This window comes from Haliotis rubra, unplaced genomic scaffold (assembly GCF_003918875.1).
Source record: "Haliotis rubra isolate DU_JTF1 unplaced genomic scaffold, ASM391887v1 Scf218, whole genome shotgun sequence".
Lineage (NCBI taxonomy): Eukaryota > Metazoa > Mollusca > Gastropoda > Lepetellida > Haliotidae > Haliotis > Haliotis rubra.
In genome coordinates, this window is record NW_025766203.1 from 828513 (window position 1) to 842384 (window position 13872).

The 13872-nt window shown below is 37.3% G+C and overlaps 1 protein-coding gene across 1 annotated transcript; it reads left to right on the forward strand.

The window, feature by feature from the left end:
- Positions 1-574: 574 nt before the first annotated feature.
- LOC124277114 lies at positions 575-12482 on the forward strand. Its single transcript, XM_046712773.1, has 3 exons — positions 575-837; positions 11099-11256; positions 11410-12482. Exons 1-3 carry the CDS (start codon positions 575-577, stop codon positions 11652-11654), a joined length of 666 nt encoding a protein of 221 aa, XP_046568729.1. The 3' UTR covers positions 11655-12482.
- The last annotated feature ends 1390 nt before the right edge of the window (positions 12483-13872 follow it).

A 13872-nucleotide genomic window follows, 5' to 3' on the forward strand; every position in this document is an offset into this window, starting at 1 on the left:
ATGCTATTTGGGGGCATTCTGTAAATTATCGACTCTGGATCAGAAGTTCCACTGATCAATAGCATGAGCATTGATCGATACGATGACGTGTCAGCGAGTCTGCCCACCGGATCCCATTAGTCACTTCTTACAAGATGCATCGGTTGCTGAAGACCAACTCTAACCCGGATCTTCACGGAACCATCCTCCTACATACCTCCAAGCGATGTATAAGACAAACTAGTTCTGTTATCTCGTATTGTGATTTACAGGCCAAACCCAGCATATGTGTGAACAACGTCTCTACATAATGAGGATGACATAGATATCAAATTTAGATTGGAACTATTAGAACATTATCCGTAACAAGTGAGCTACCGCTGTTTATCTAATAAAGGGATTGTAACCTTATCACAATATTTGACGTCGTCATGTTCACCATTACATCTTTCCCTCTTATTTATCCAGTAAAGGATTTGGCAGCTAATGATATAAATTCCACTACTTGAAGCTGTCGATTCATGTTACTGTTTCAGACTGTTGGTATTATAATCATTTTGACATTAAAATCACACATTTTATTGAAGGTGTTCCTATGGAAGTTTACACAAATGGAGCCAATAAAGTGATCCAAGACTTGACCACTTTAGGAGTTGATGCTGAAGAATGTACAAGTATTGTGTACGAGGTGAAGGCATGCCAGGACCATGGACTCAGCCTCCTAGACACCACCGGTGCAGAGCTCGTTGAATATTTGATTGGTGGTTGGTACAATGGTAGATCCAGACTAGTTATCAGGCCAACTAATGGATACAGGGAATATGGTACAGCCTCCATCCTGCACTGTGACGAATACAGGTAGGTATTCACACCAATGTACCAAATATATTATGTATTATGCTGAAATGGATATATATTATACAGTAAATATCCATTATTCAGAAGGGTTCACAAGCAACAGGCGCTTTACAGCCATTTTCAGCATGAAATGTAAATCATAGATATCCACATGCTTTTTCCAGAATAGTAAAGACAACATGTGCGTTTCTTAGGCAATGTCATCATTATTTAGTGTGAGTGAGTGAGTTACGATTTGTAGTCACATCGGCAATATTTCCCCCATATCGTTATACATTGACAAATAAATACACTTAATAAAAGTAAAACACACAGAATATCACAGATTGAAGTAAACTAACCCTAACATGTACTTTAAAATTATAAAAGTATTTACGACAATACACTACTCAAAATGGCTATAGATCGCCAGCAAATCACCATTCTAAGGGTCCATAGATAATAATGTATCCCGCCTAAAGATGTAAAAATAAAGGCACTACCGCATTGTCAATCAGATGACATTATTTGTCTGAGAAAACAACTTATACGAGTATAGTATATGGAATTCCTGTTAAATGTCACCACCGTCGATCACAAGAAAGTCCTCATTCAGAAGCTTCGGTTCAAAATCATTGACTCCAAATTTCAGTCAACCCTGCAAGGAAATTTGTGTTTGCCCATGTGTCCCCCGGCATTTGACCCAACGTGATTTAGCTGTGTACCAGTTAGTGTCACTTTTCTAAAACGCTTTGTTTCCCTATAAACTAATTTATAATTCCGACCATGTTCGAAACGTGACTACATTCCATTATCACTAATTCCCCCAAACAAACGTAACTGCTCCTAAATCCTTCATATAATATACCAAGTGTGAAATACCATAACTATCACAATATTTAGCAATGTTATCCAAATACATTCAAAGTCAATTTAATCTATCCAGTCTTTTTAATCGCAGAATATATGTTCTTTTAATGTGTGGCTAGATTTGTGTAAATTGTTGACAGCTGAAGGGATGGTGTAAATCCAGCTGGGGGCCATGCAGGAAGCAAGGTCCCCATGGTTTCATAATCTAAAGCCTGCTTTTTATATTGTATTGTCTTCTGTAATTTAACAATTTCAGATTTACATACAAGTTTTATATTCATAACTGTGATATTGTAGTTGTTTTACTGCCCTTCGTTGACAGGCTTTTTATAATTTGCTCATATATATTATAAAATCAAACTTGTTTTTAGTCGCGATATGGCTGAAGTATTGCCGATGCGACTTAAAATTTTAACTAACTCGCTCACTCTAATGTTATCAGAGTGAATGAGAGAGTGCTTTTAGTCACATCGGCAATATGTCAGCCATATCCTGACTAAACAAGTTATTCATTGGTAAGAAATATGTTTCATTATAAAATCTGTCAGGTAAGGACGGTAAACTAACTAGAAGAACACATATAAAAGTAAAACTAGCTAGTATATAACATTAAAATTAGGACAATACAATATACACCGGACTAGTGATCATCAACAACTGAAGTTATACTACGACACTAGAGACCATGGGGACTTACAATACTTTTATAATGTCATCTGGACATATGTCAGAAAATGTCAATTGAGTGAGTTAATATTTATCGTCACATCGGCAATATTTCAATCATATTGTGACGAGAACAATTTATAATTATATCAAAGATCAATAAAGTTTGAAATTAAAAGCCTGTTGACGAAGAACAGTAAAACTACTACTGTATCACAGACCTTCATTTAAAACTAGTAATCAAATCTAAAATATTTCAACTATAATGACAATACAATATAGATAGAGGCTATAGATTGCCAACGACTGAAGGTAGATCACCATACTAGGGACCATGGGGACTTACAGTACATTAGCTTCCTGCATGGACCCTAGCTGGATTTACACCATCCCTTCAGACTTTAGCAATGTAGACACATCTAGCCATACACTAAAAAACCCACATATTCTTCGAGTAAAAATAATGGAGAGTTTGAATTTACTTTGAATGTTTGTAGACTTACAGTACTGTACAGAATTTTATGGTACTTTAACCTCCTTTGAGGATACAGCCATCAATAATCTCAGTTACTAATTTAATCTTCCAATCATAAAATATTTATCTATTTACAAATCAACTAACAAATTTAATTGGAACCCGTGAAGAGACACCACCTCGTGATGGGTGCTGGGTAACGCTAAGCGCTCTTCAACCCCCCGTTGTGGACCCGGGGGTATATTTGGTCCACCAACCTGTTTGCCGTGGGTTGCGCCCCTGTGTCGGTGGAGGACGGGAGTCTGGTGGTTGAGGGCGTTCCTTTGCCCAACACACCACTTCGCCCCTCACTTCACCTAGACGGGTGGTAGAACTGGCCCGGTTCTATCAATCGGCTGGTCACGCCAAGCCCTGTGCTATAACTATATAATGTTGCACAAAATTTGAAAAGTATTAGATGATATATTTAAGTCTTGGCAAATTTTGAACTGAGAATTTTAAGTACACAATTTCATGTATGTTTTTTGCCTAGAGTCGTATGCCCAGAAGGCAGTGGCTCATGGGCCAATCTGGTGGAATCATTAAAACTTTTAATTTTTCTGCTGGTGTATATCATCCGGGTATCCTTGGTGCTGCAAGTCGGAGATCCGCTTGTTTTTAGCATTGTACTTGTGATACTCCGTGGTGGGTGGGAAGCTCGGATGACGAACCTTGAAAACTTAACCATGGCTTACGAAACCCCCTTGAAAAAAACCAAACGTTCACTGGACACTGATCCAGTTGATAATGATCAACGACTGTCCACGTCCATTGAATACTGGCCACGATTTCTTGTAATTGAAATTGTTGACAAGACACCATTAAATTTGAACCCTTTTGCCATATCTAAGGGTATTCAAGGCATTGCCGGTGAAGTCAAAAATATTAACCGTTTACCTTCCGGTGCTCTGCTGGTTGAGTGTGGAAATCGGCAACAAGCCACCAACCTTATGAGTACAGAATCGTTTGTCGGCGTTCCAGTCACAGTCACAGCTCATAAAACATTAAACACAAGCACAGCAATCATCAGAGACCGTGATCGATTGTTTGCAGATATGTCAGAACTTGACATTGTCTCTGAGATGAAAGATCAAGGCATACTCTGTGATGCTGTTCTAAAAAACAATACCTACCTGTTTTCATTTTCTTCACCAAATGCTCCAAAATCTCTTAAAGCAGGTTATTGTAACATCAATGTAGAAACGTACATTCCGAACCCTCTAGGGTATTTCAAATGCCAAACGTTCGGTCATGGCGTCAATACTTGCACATTGTCTGTTGTATGTGCTCACTGTTGTGAGAAGACACATACAACAAAAGACTGTGAAAGTAATGTCACAAAATGTACAAACTGTGCAGGGGATCATTCCTCTAACTCTAAAAGCTGTCCTGTTTGGAAACATCAAATGGAGATAAATAAAATACAATTCACCCAAAACATTAGTTTTGCAGATGCCAAAAAACTAGTTCTAAGCTCAGAGCAAAACGAGAGCTATGCTTCTATCACCAGATCACCGTCGGAAGCAACAACTAGAATAACAAAATCATCTGCATGCTGTCAGACAAACTTGACCTTGGTTAAATCTGAATCTCCTCTGATATTCTCACCTGCAATATCTACCCAAACAACAGAATCAGTTCCTAGTACGTCTCAAAGCTAATGTGAAACATCCTCTGATCTTGATGCATCATCTCAGTTGATATCACAGTCTACACAGCCCCTAAAAGGCAAAGGTAAGAAGCAAGATTCTTTGAAAAAACTCAGTGGCAGAGCCCCAAAAGGGTCAGAAAATCAAATCAACTTATACAACAAATATGGATCCCTTGAGGAAACTCAACTGTCCGTTCTAGGGCGTACAGTTTGTCGCCCATCAAAAAGGTTCGGGGAAGATCCCCAATAAATCCTCCCAAAAGATAGTTTATCACAATCATATTATACAGTGGAATTGTAGAGGACTGAGGACTAATTTCAATGAATTACAACTTTAAGTCCAGGATTTAACACCATCAGCATTCTGTCTGCAGGAGACCTATTTAAAACAGACAGATGTTTTTGTCCTACGTTCTTTCAATGCATATCATTGTTTTTCACCTTCGGGTGACAGGTCCACTGGATGATCTTCCATCCTAGTCAAACAGAACCTTATCCATAGCCCTGTCGATTTAACTACTAATCTTCAGGCTGATTAACGTTGCGTTTACATTATGCTCTCTCTATATATCTCCGTCTTCAACGTTTCACAAAACCGATTTTCAAGCTCTATATGACCAACTCCCGAAGCCCTGTATTATTATGGGAGATTTAAATGGGCACAACCCACTCTGGGGTAGTACAACTACAAACGCTAAAGATAAAATTACTGGAGGAGTTTTGTTCAGATAATGATTTATGTCTTTATAATGATTGGTTTCAACACATATTTACACCCTGGTACAGGAGCCTATTCTGCTCTCGACTTGTCAGTCACACATTCAGAACTATTAAATGAACTTGAATGGTCAGTCCACGACGACCTCTGTGGAAGTGACCATTTTCCTACTATACTAAAACCTGTAACTCCATCTGTGTACCTACATCATCAAGGCGGAATTTTAAATAGGCTAACCGGGCTTTATATGAAACACTGTGTGCTACAAAACGTAAACCTAAACATTTTATTGACGTTCCTGATGCTATCGAATGTTTTGCCGATGAACTGAATATCATAGCTGATGAGTGCATACCAAAATCCTATGCAATTCCACATATTCGAAAATCTTGGTTCAACGATGAGTGCAAACAAGCTAGGAAGGCAAGGAAAAAAGCAGAACGTATTTCCGTTGCCACCCTATGGTGCATAATTTAAACAAATTAAAATGTTTAAATGCTAAAGCGTGGCGTACCTTTAAACAAACTAAACGCCAATCTTGGCAAAATCATGTATCCAAAATAAATTCTCGAACACCCTTGTCCAAAGTTTGGAACATGGTACAGAAAATTAAAGGTAATTGTACTAAATCTAGCGTCCATCATCTTAAACATGGAGATCAATTACTTACTGATAAATTAGATATTGCGAATAAACTGGGTGAAACTCTTGCTAAACACTCTTCCTCTTCTAATTATGTGCCTTAATTCCAACAATTTCAAAAACAACAAGAAAAGAAAACTATTAATTTCAATTCAGATAATGGGGAAGACTATAATGAACTATTTTCTATTCATGAGCTCCATACTGCTCTTGAACAAGCTCACGATACTGCTACAGGGGCTGATAACATACATTATCAACTCCTGAAGCACTTACCAGAATCCTGTCTAGAAACTCTTTTAAATATTTTTGATGATATTGGACATCTTGTAACTTTTCTCCCTCATGGCGTGACGCTATAGTAGTACCAATACCTTAACCTGGACGTGATCATACAGATCCGTCAAATTATAGACCTATTTCACTAACTAGCTGTGTTTGCAAAACCATGGAACGAATGATAAATAATCGACTTGTTTGGTACTTGGAAACAAATAACCTTATAACAGATATACAATGTGGTTTCCATAAAAATAGAGGTACTGTCAATCAGTTAGTGCGTTTGGAAGCATTTGTTAAAAACGCTCTAATTAATAAACAACACGCTGTGTCTATCTGTTTTCATCTTGAAAAGGCATATGACACTACGTGGAAATATGGCATTTTAAAAGATTTACATGGCTTCGGATTGCGAGGCAGTTTTCCTCAATTTATAGCCAACTTTTAAAAGACAGACAATTTCAAGTCCGCGTGGGTTCTACCCTGTCTGATCATTACAATCAGGATCAGGATGTTCTACAAGGCAGAATTTTGTCTGTCACACTATCTAGTATAAAGATAAATAGTTTATCAAAAGTTTTAAATGATTCAATAGATGGATTGTTATTTGTGGATGATTTTGATATTTCTTGTCGCGGAAAACATATGCATACCATTCAGCGGCAACTGCAGTTGTGTTTAAACAAGATAAATAAATGGTGTCTTGAAAATGGCTGTAAATTTTCTAAATCGAAAACTAATTGCATACATTTCTGCCGTAAATACAAACATCATAAAGACCCTGAAATATCTCTAGATAGTACGCCCAACAAAGTTGTCAAGAAGGCCAAGTTCTTGGGTCTAATTTTTTACTCCCATTTAACTTTTCTGCCACATATTAAATCCCTTAAAACTAAATGCCTGAAGGCACTTGACTTGTTGAAAGTCGTTTCCCATTCTAAGTGGGGAGGGTAACAAGCTACCCTCCTACATCTATATCGATCACTGGTACGTTCCAAACTTGATTATGGTTCCATCGTTTATGGTGGAGCATGCAGAAGTAACCTCAAACTATTAGATTCTGTAGACTACCAAGGTCTATGACTTTGTCTTGGTTCCTTTAGAACTTCTCCTGTTGACAGTCTCTACGTCGAGGCCGATGAGCCATCTCTTACACAACGCCGTATAAAATTATACTTGCAGTATGTAACAAAACTATATTCTAATCAGTTAATTCCTGCATTTAACTGTGTTTTTAATCCTCTTTATGAGAATCTGTACAACAAAAAGCCTTCTCTTGTTCCGCCTCTTGCATTTGGTTTGAGAATTAAAGCATTCATTTCTGCTGCTGGCATTGAGCTGGACTATATATCTCCTTCCCGTCTTCTTTCTTCTCCTTTTGGCAACTGGTGAGGCCTGAAGTTGACCTAACTCTGTTAAAGTTTAAGAAATCTGTAACTAATGAATTACAATATAAAAAAGAATATAATCAATTAAAAAATAAATATAAATACATACAAATCCTTATTTACTGATGGATCCAAGGATGGTGGCGCGGTGGCATGTGCCACTGTCATTGGATCCAGAACAATATCTTCTCGACTACCAAATAACAGCTCTATTTTCACAGCAGAAGCTAACGCCATATTAACAGCTCTTAAATATATTAATAAACACCGTAAATATAAACAACACATAATCTTTTGTGATTCTCTTTCGTGTCTTGGGGCTATTAAAAATCTTTCTTGTAAACATCCACTTTTATTAGAAATCGTTGAATTGTATAATGAGCTTGTTACTGGCCAATGCGACATCGTCTTTTGTTGGTTACCCAGCCACGATGGCATTTCTGGGAATACAATGACCGATCTTGCTGCTAAGACAGCACTCAACAAATCTGTGACACCACTTCTGATCCCATACTCTGATTACAAAGCTGCTATTAGATCTTATATCCGTCATCTGATGCAAAAGAAGTCAGACACCCAAGTAGGTATCAATAAATTACATGCAATAAAACCAACTATCGGTTACACCTACATGGGTTGTCAGTCCAGATTTAAAGAGGTCATCATGCGACGATGTCGTATTGGCCACACAAGATATACTCATGAATACCTATTAAAAGGTGAGGATCCTCCGTTTTGTTTGTATCCCTTGTGATAAAATCACGGTCAAGCATGTCTTGCTTGACTGTGTTGAATATTCAATCACAAGGGATAACTATTTTAAATCACAAACTATGAAGGATCTTTTTACTAATATAAGTTCTCATTTAATTATTGCATTTTTAAAAGAATAAGATTTGTTAAATGATTTGTAAATAGATACATATTTTATTATTGGTAGTTTAGATTAGTAACTGAAATTGTTAGTGGCTGTTCCCCAAAGGGGTTGAAGTAGCGTAAAATTATTGTCCTCCTGTGAGGGTACATAAGTCCCGAAACATTCAAAGGAAATATAAATTTACCAGCTGTTTTAAATGTAGTATTCTTGTCATTTTAATTTTGGCTAAATTTGACTTCAATCGCCAGCGGCTGAAGGGATGATATAAATCCAACTAGGGTCCATGCAGGTAGCAAAGGCACTGTAAGCCCTGGTCCTAGTTTGGTGATCTGCCTTCAGTCGTTGGCGATCTATAGCCTCTATTTATATTGTATTGTCATTATAGTTGAAATATTTTAGATTTGATTACTAGTTTTAAATGAAGGTCTGTGTGTCAGTTTTTAAATTGTATTGTCCAAATAGTGCTATTAGTTTTAATTTTCCACACTACTTGTGATATTCTATTAGTTTTACTGTCCTTCGTTGACAGGTTTTTATAAAATGCATCTATTCCATTTCAATGTCACATATGTTCTCGTCACGGTATGGCTGAAATATTGCCAATTGACGTTAAATAATAACTCACTCACTCACAAATCTATCTCTTTTAAGAATAAAAAAATGAAAGAGATCCTTCATAGTTCGTGATTTGAAATAGATATCCCTTGTGATGGAATATTCAACACAGTCAAGCAGGACATGCTTGACCGTGATTCTTTCATCACAAGGAATGCAAAACGGATGATCCTCACTTTTCAATAAATATTCGTGAGTATATCTAGTATGGCCAATGCGACATCGTCGCATAATGACCTCTTCAAATCTGGACAACCCAAGTAGGTGTAACCGATATAGGGTTTTATTGCATGTGTCCCACTTCTTCTCCATCAGAACACAGATGTAATTCTAATGCTAGCTTTGTAATCAAAGTATGGAATAAGAAGTAGTGTCACAGAGTGCTGCCTTAGCAGCAAGATCGGCCATTGTGTTCCTAGAGTGAGTGAGTGAGTGAGTTAATATTTATCGTCACATCGGCAATATATCAGCCATATCGTGACGAGAACAATTAATGATTATATCACACACCAATAAAATTAGAAATTACAACCTTTTGACGAAGAAGAATAACACTACTTGTATATCACAGAAATCCAGTTAAAACTAGTAATGAAATCTAAAACATGGTAGGTAGAAATGACAGGAAAATGTAAAAAACGGCTATAGAATTGTGTTCCCAGAAATGCCACCATGGCTGAGTAACCAACAAAAGTGAGTGAGTGAGTAAGTGAGTGAGTTAAAATTTATCGTCACATCGGCAATATTTCATCCATATCGTGACGAGAACAATCAATTGTATACATAGTAAGTAATGGTAAATTGTAAAAACCTGTCAACGAAGGACAGTAATATAACTAGATTATCGCAGATTAGAATTTCAAACTAGCATGTCAAACTAAAAGATTTTAATTAAAGAAGACAATACAATATAAATCACGGGCTATAGATCGCCAACAACTGAAGGTAGATCACCATACTAGGGACTATGGGAACTTACAGTACCTTTGCTACCTGCATGGACCCTAGCTGGATTTACACCATCCCTTCAGCTGCTGGCGATTGTAAGAAATGTTAGCCAAAATTAAAACAAGAATACTACGTTTAAAGTACCCTCTCAGGAGGACAATAATTTTACGCTACTTCAACCCCCTTTGAGAGTACAGCCACTAACCATCTCAGTTACTGATTTAAACTACCAATAATAAAATATGTATTTATTTACAAATCATTTAACAAATCTAATTGTTTTAATAATGCAATGATTAAATGAGAACTGATACTATTAAAATGATTCTACATAGTTCGTGATTTAAAATAGTTATCCCTTGTGATGGAATATTCAACACAGTCATTCAAGACATGCTTGACCGTGATTCTTTTATCAGAAGGGATCCAAAACGGAGGATCCTCACCTTTCAATAGGTATTCATGAGTATATCTTGTGTGGCCAATACGACATCGTCGCATGATGACCTCTTTAAATCTGGACTGACAACTCATGTAGGTGTAACCAATATAAGGTTTTATTGCATGTAATTTATTGATACCAACTTGGGTGTCGGACTTCTTCTGCATCAGATCACGGATGTAGGTTCTAATGCTAGCTTTTTAATCAGAGTATGGAATAAGAAGTGGTGTCACAGATATGTTGAGTGCTGCCTTAGCAGCAAGATCCGCCATTGTGTTCCGAGAAATGCCAACTTGGCTGGGTAACCAACAAAAGACGATGTCGCATTGTCCAGTAGCAAGACCATTATACAATATAGTCATTTCTGTTTACAAGAAGGATCTTAATAGCCTGAACGCACGAAAGAGAATCGGAAAAGATTATGTATTGTTTATGTTTAGTTTGTCTTTGAATATACGTAAGAGCCGTTGATATAGCGTTAGCTTGTGGTGTAAAAATGTGGGCAATGGAATGTTAGGAACAACCTAAATCAGCACCCTTTTAAAGGAAATTCGTAGTTTCATTTTTCACGAACAATTCATGTACATGAACATCTAGTTCCAATTGTGATCAACAGAGAGAACGGATGACAACTGAATTATAGCCTTCGTAACATCTTGTTTCATATTACAGATGGTTCTGGGCATATTGGGGCAATGGAAACGTTTCTTATGGAAAAGGCAAAACGATTGGAGTCAACAAAGTCTTCGATGTAACAGACCCGACAGGTGGCTCTGTCAAACGATTAGGCCTGAAGAGTTTCAATGGAACCCCTCATCGAATCCGTTTAGGTAACGTCTCAAAAGTTTTACTTGTGTAGTTCCATCAATTGCAAATAGATAGTCAAACTTCTTGTATTTTCTGATACACATGATGCACAGTAAATAGACTATTATTCACAAACCACGGTTTGCTAAAACATGTTTCATTTCTTGCTGATTCAGGAGAAACATGCAAAGGAGATTTTCGCAGTGTCTCAGGCAAGTGGACCAACGGTCTCATCGAAGACAAATCTAACACAGACTATCTAACCTGTGCCAGAGGGTGCTTTCTACACCCTCAGTGTGGGATGTTCAGTCACAGGAACAGTCAAGAAAGATGTACACTGTTCGACAGGACGACCTCATCTTTCACGCTGATTTCCGACTCTGACTGGAAGTCGTGGAAAATGCGATATTGCAATCCTTAAATTCGTCTGACTGTAATGCTTCACATTTCGGGGTGGTTTGTGGGGGGTAGGGCAGTGTCAGTCACCCATGATCCTGGATGGATGGAAATACAGTGACATGTATTACAGGTAAATCCTTTGCACAAGTTGTTAATTTTGGCGAGATCAGTTCTACTTCACCAACAAATAGCACCTCCTGCCTTTCTTTGTTATGACTTATGAATGACATGGTTTGCAATGGCCGAGTCTATGAAACAACTGTCTTCTGTCATCTACTTCTTCAGATAGACAGAAGCGTGGTTAAATGAAAGGAGAACAAGAGTTTGCCACCAATATGGCAATGTCCCCCACCGCTAAAAAGAATGAAATATTTATAACATATTTACTAGTTTTTCCTTTTTGGTCACATACAAGATTCCTATAAAGACTGGTGTCTGCATATGTAGGCTGTCGACATAAATGAAGACATTGAGTGCTATGTTTTATGAGATATCGCGTTAACAAGTGTCTGAAAAGTGTTAGAGGTGTCGTGGTGAGCTTGAAGATAAGGTCAAGGTCACCCAAATCGACTGGTGTCTGCGTCATGCCCCAATGTAGGTTGTCACCAACCATGAAGACATGGGGTCCCAAAGTTCATGAGATATCGCGTTAACAAATGTCTGAAAAGTGGTCAAAGTGTTGTGGTGACCTTGAAGATAAAGTCAAGGTCACCCAAGTCAACTGGTATCTGTGTATTCCCCCAGTGTCACCAAATTTGAAGATATTGGGAACAACAGGTCATGAGATACCGCGTTAACAAGAATCGGGGCGTACGTACGTACGGACGGACGCTGCTGAATACAAAGTCCCCCGTTCAATAATATATAATTATATATATATATCATCCAAAACTGTTCCACGTGAGATATCGCTTGTGTGAGATCAAACGAGATCGTTTTGACAGTATATTTTGTACAATGCCCTGACAATGCTATGACGTCATGTACATGGTGAGACATAATGACATCGCCATCATTGGACCACCAGTCAACAAAGGTAATCACATCAATGATATCACACAAACTTTCAAACAGTTCATTTCTTTCAATGTCATCACACATTCACCAGATTTGATTTTGCTGACACCGAGTTTTGCTATCGTTGATAAATGTTTACTTTTGCCGGATCATTAATAGTTAGTTTCTATGTATTCAGTATATCATGCTGTCTGATCAAGGCATTTCTATTCAAATCCTTTCTGACAGATATTTGTCACTGTAATGACTTAGTCTCCACTTGCGTTATTCTCTCAGTGATGAAGCGATTCATGACTGGTTTTGATGGTATGACTGAATGATCAATGTAGTTCCGTGGCAGGTCACGCATGTCATGTTTCTTACCAAGTCGAAGAATTTTGAAGAGTGGGGATTTCTTACAGTTATTGTTGTCAATGTTATCACTCTGATGTTGGCCAAGGCGATATTTGGACATCTTCCAAAAATACATGTCACAGTGCGATCTACAGAGTTTTCCAAACATAAGCAGATACATAAAATATCGTTAAAGTTTCTGTAGAGGGAAGATAGAACTGCATGAATCAGATTTAATAGTTGTGATTTTAGTGAGTGGAGATTGGATATATCAATTGATATTTTAAGAGAGCTTCAATGCTCAGTACATAATAAGGCAGATACATGTTTCCACTTCCTTATATAGGGGTGTAAGCTGATTATTTTTCCCAGCTATGCATTTTTCAGTTGTACATATATCATTTAATAACTTAAAAATCCCTCAAAAGAAAGAGCATGTTGTTTCATACTTGAAACATAAATACATCCTTTGGCTCGAAGTATAATGTTCTGAAACTTTATGGAATCTGGTTGAATTATGGATGGTTGACGATCATATGTACTTTTGTTAGAAATACATTCACCCATAATTTACGTTTCTTATTATTCGGAAAATCACTGTGAGTGAGTATGGTGATATGTTATGAAATCAATACTAGTAATTTGTAGCCGAAATATGGATCTTTCTATTTTGCCAAAGAGAGGACTTCCTGAAACAGGTAGTATATTGTGGGTATTATTTAAACAGGTGTTTTGAAACTTAAGAAACCTTAATATTATTATTACTGATCTTTGAGTTGTATACACTGTTTGTGTATCATGGGTGTGTATCATGGATTTTATAGTGTTTATAATTCTATGCTAGAGGTGTAAACTAGTACAGATTTGTTTTGTGTCACTTTCATTTGAAA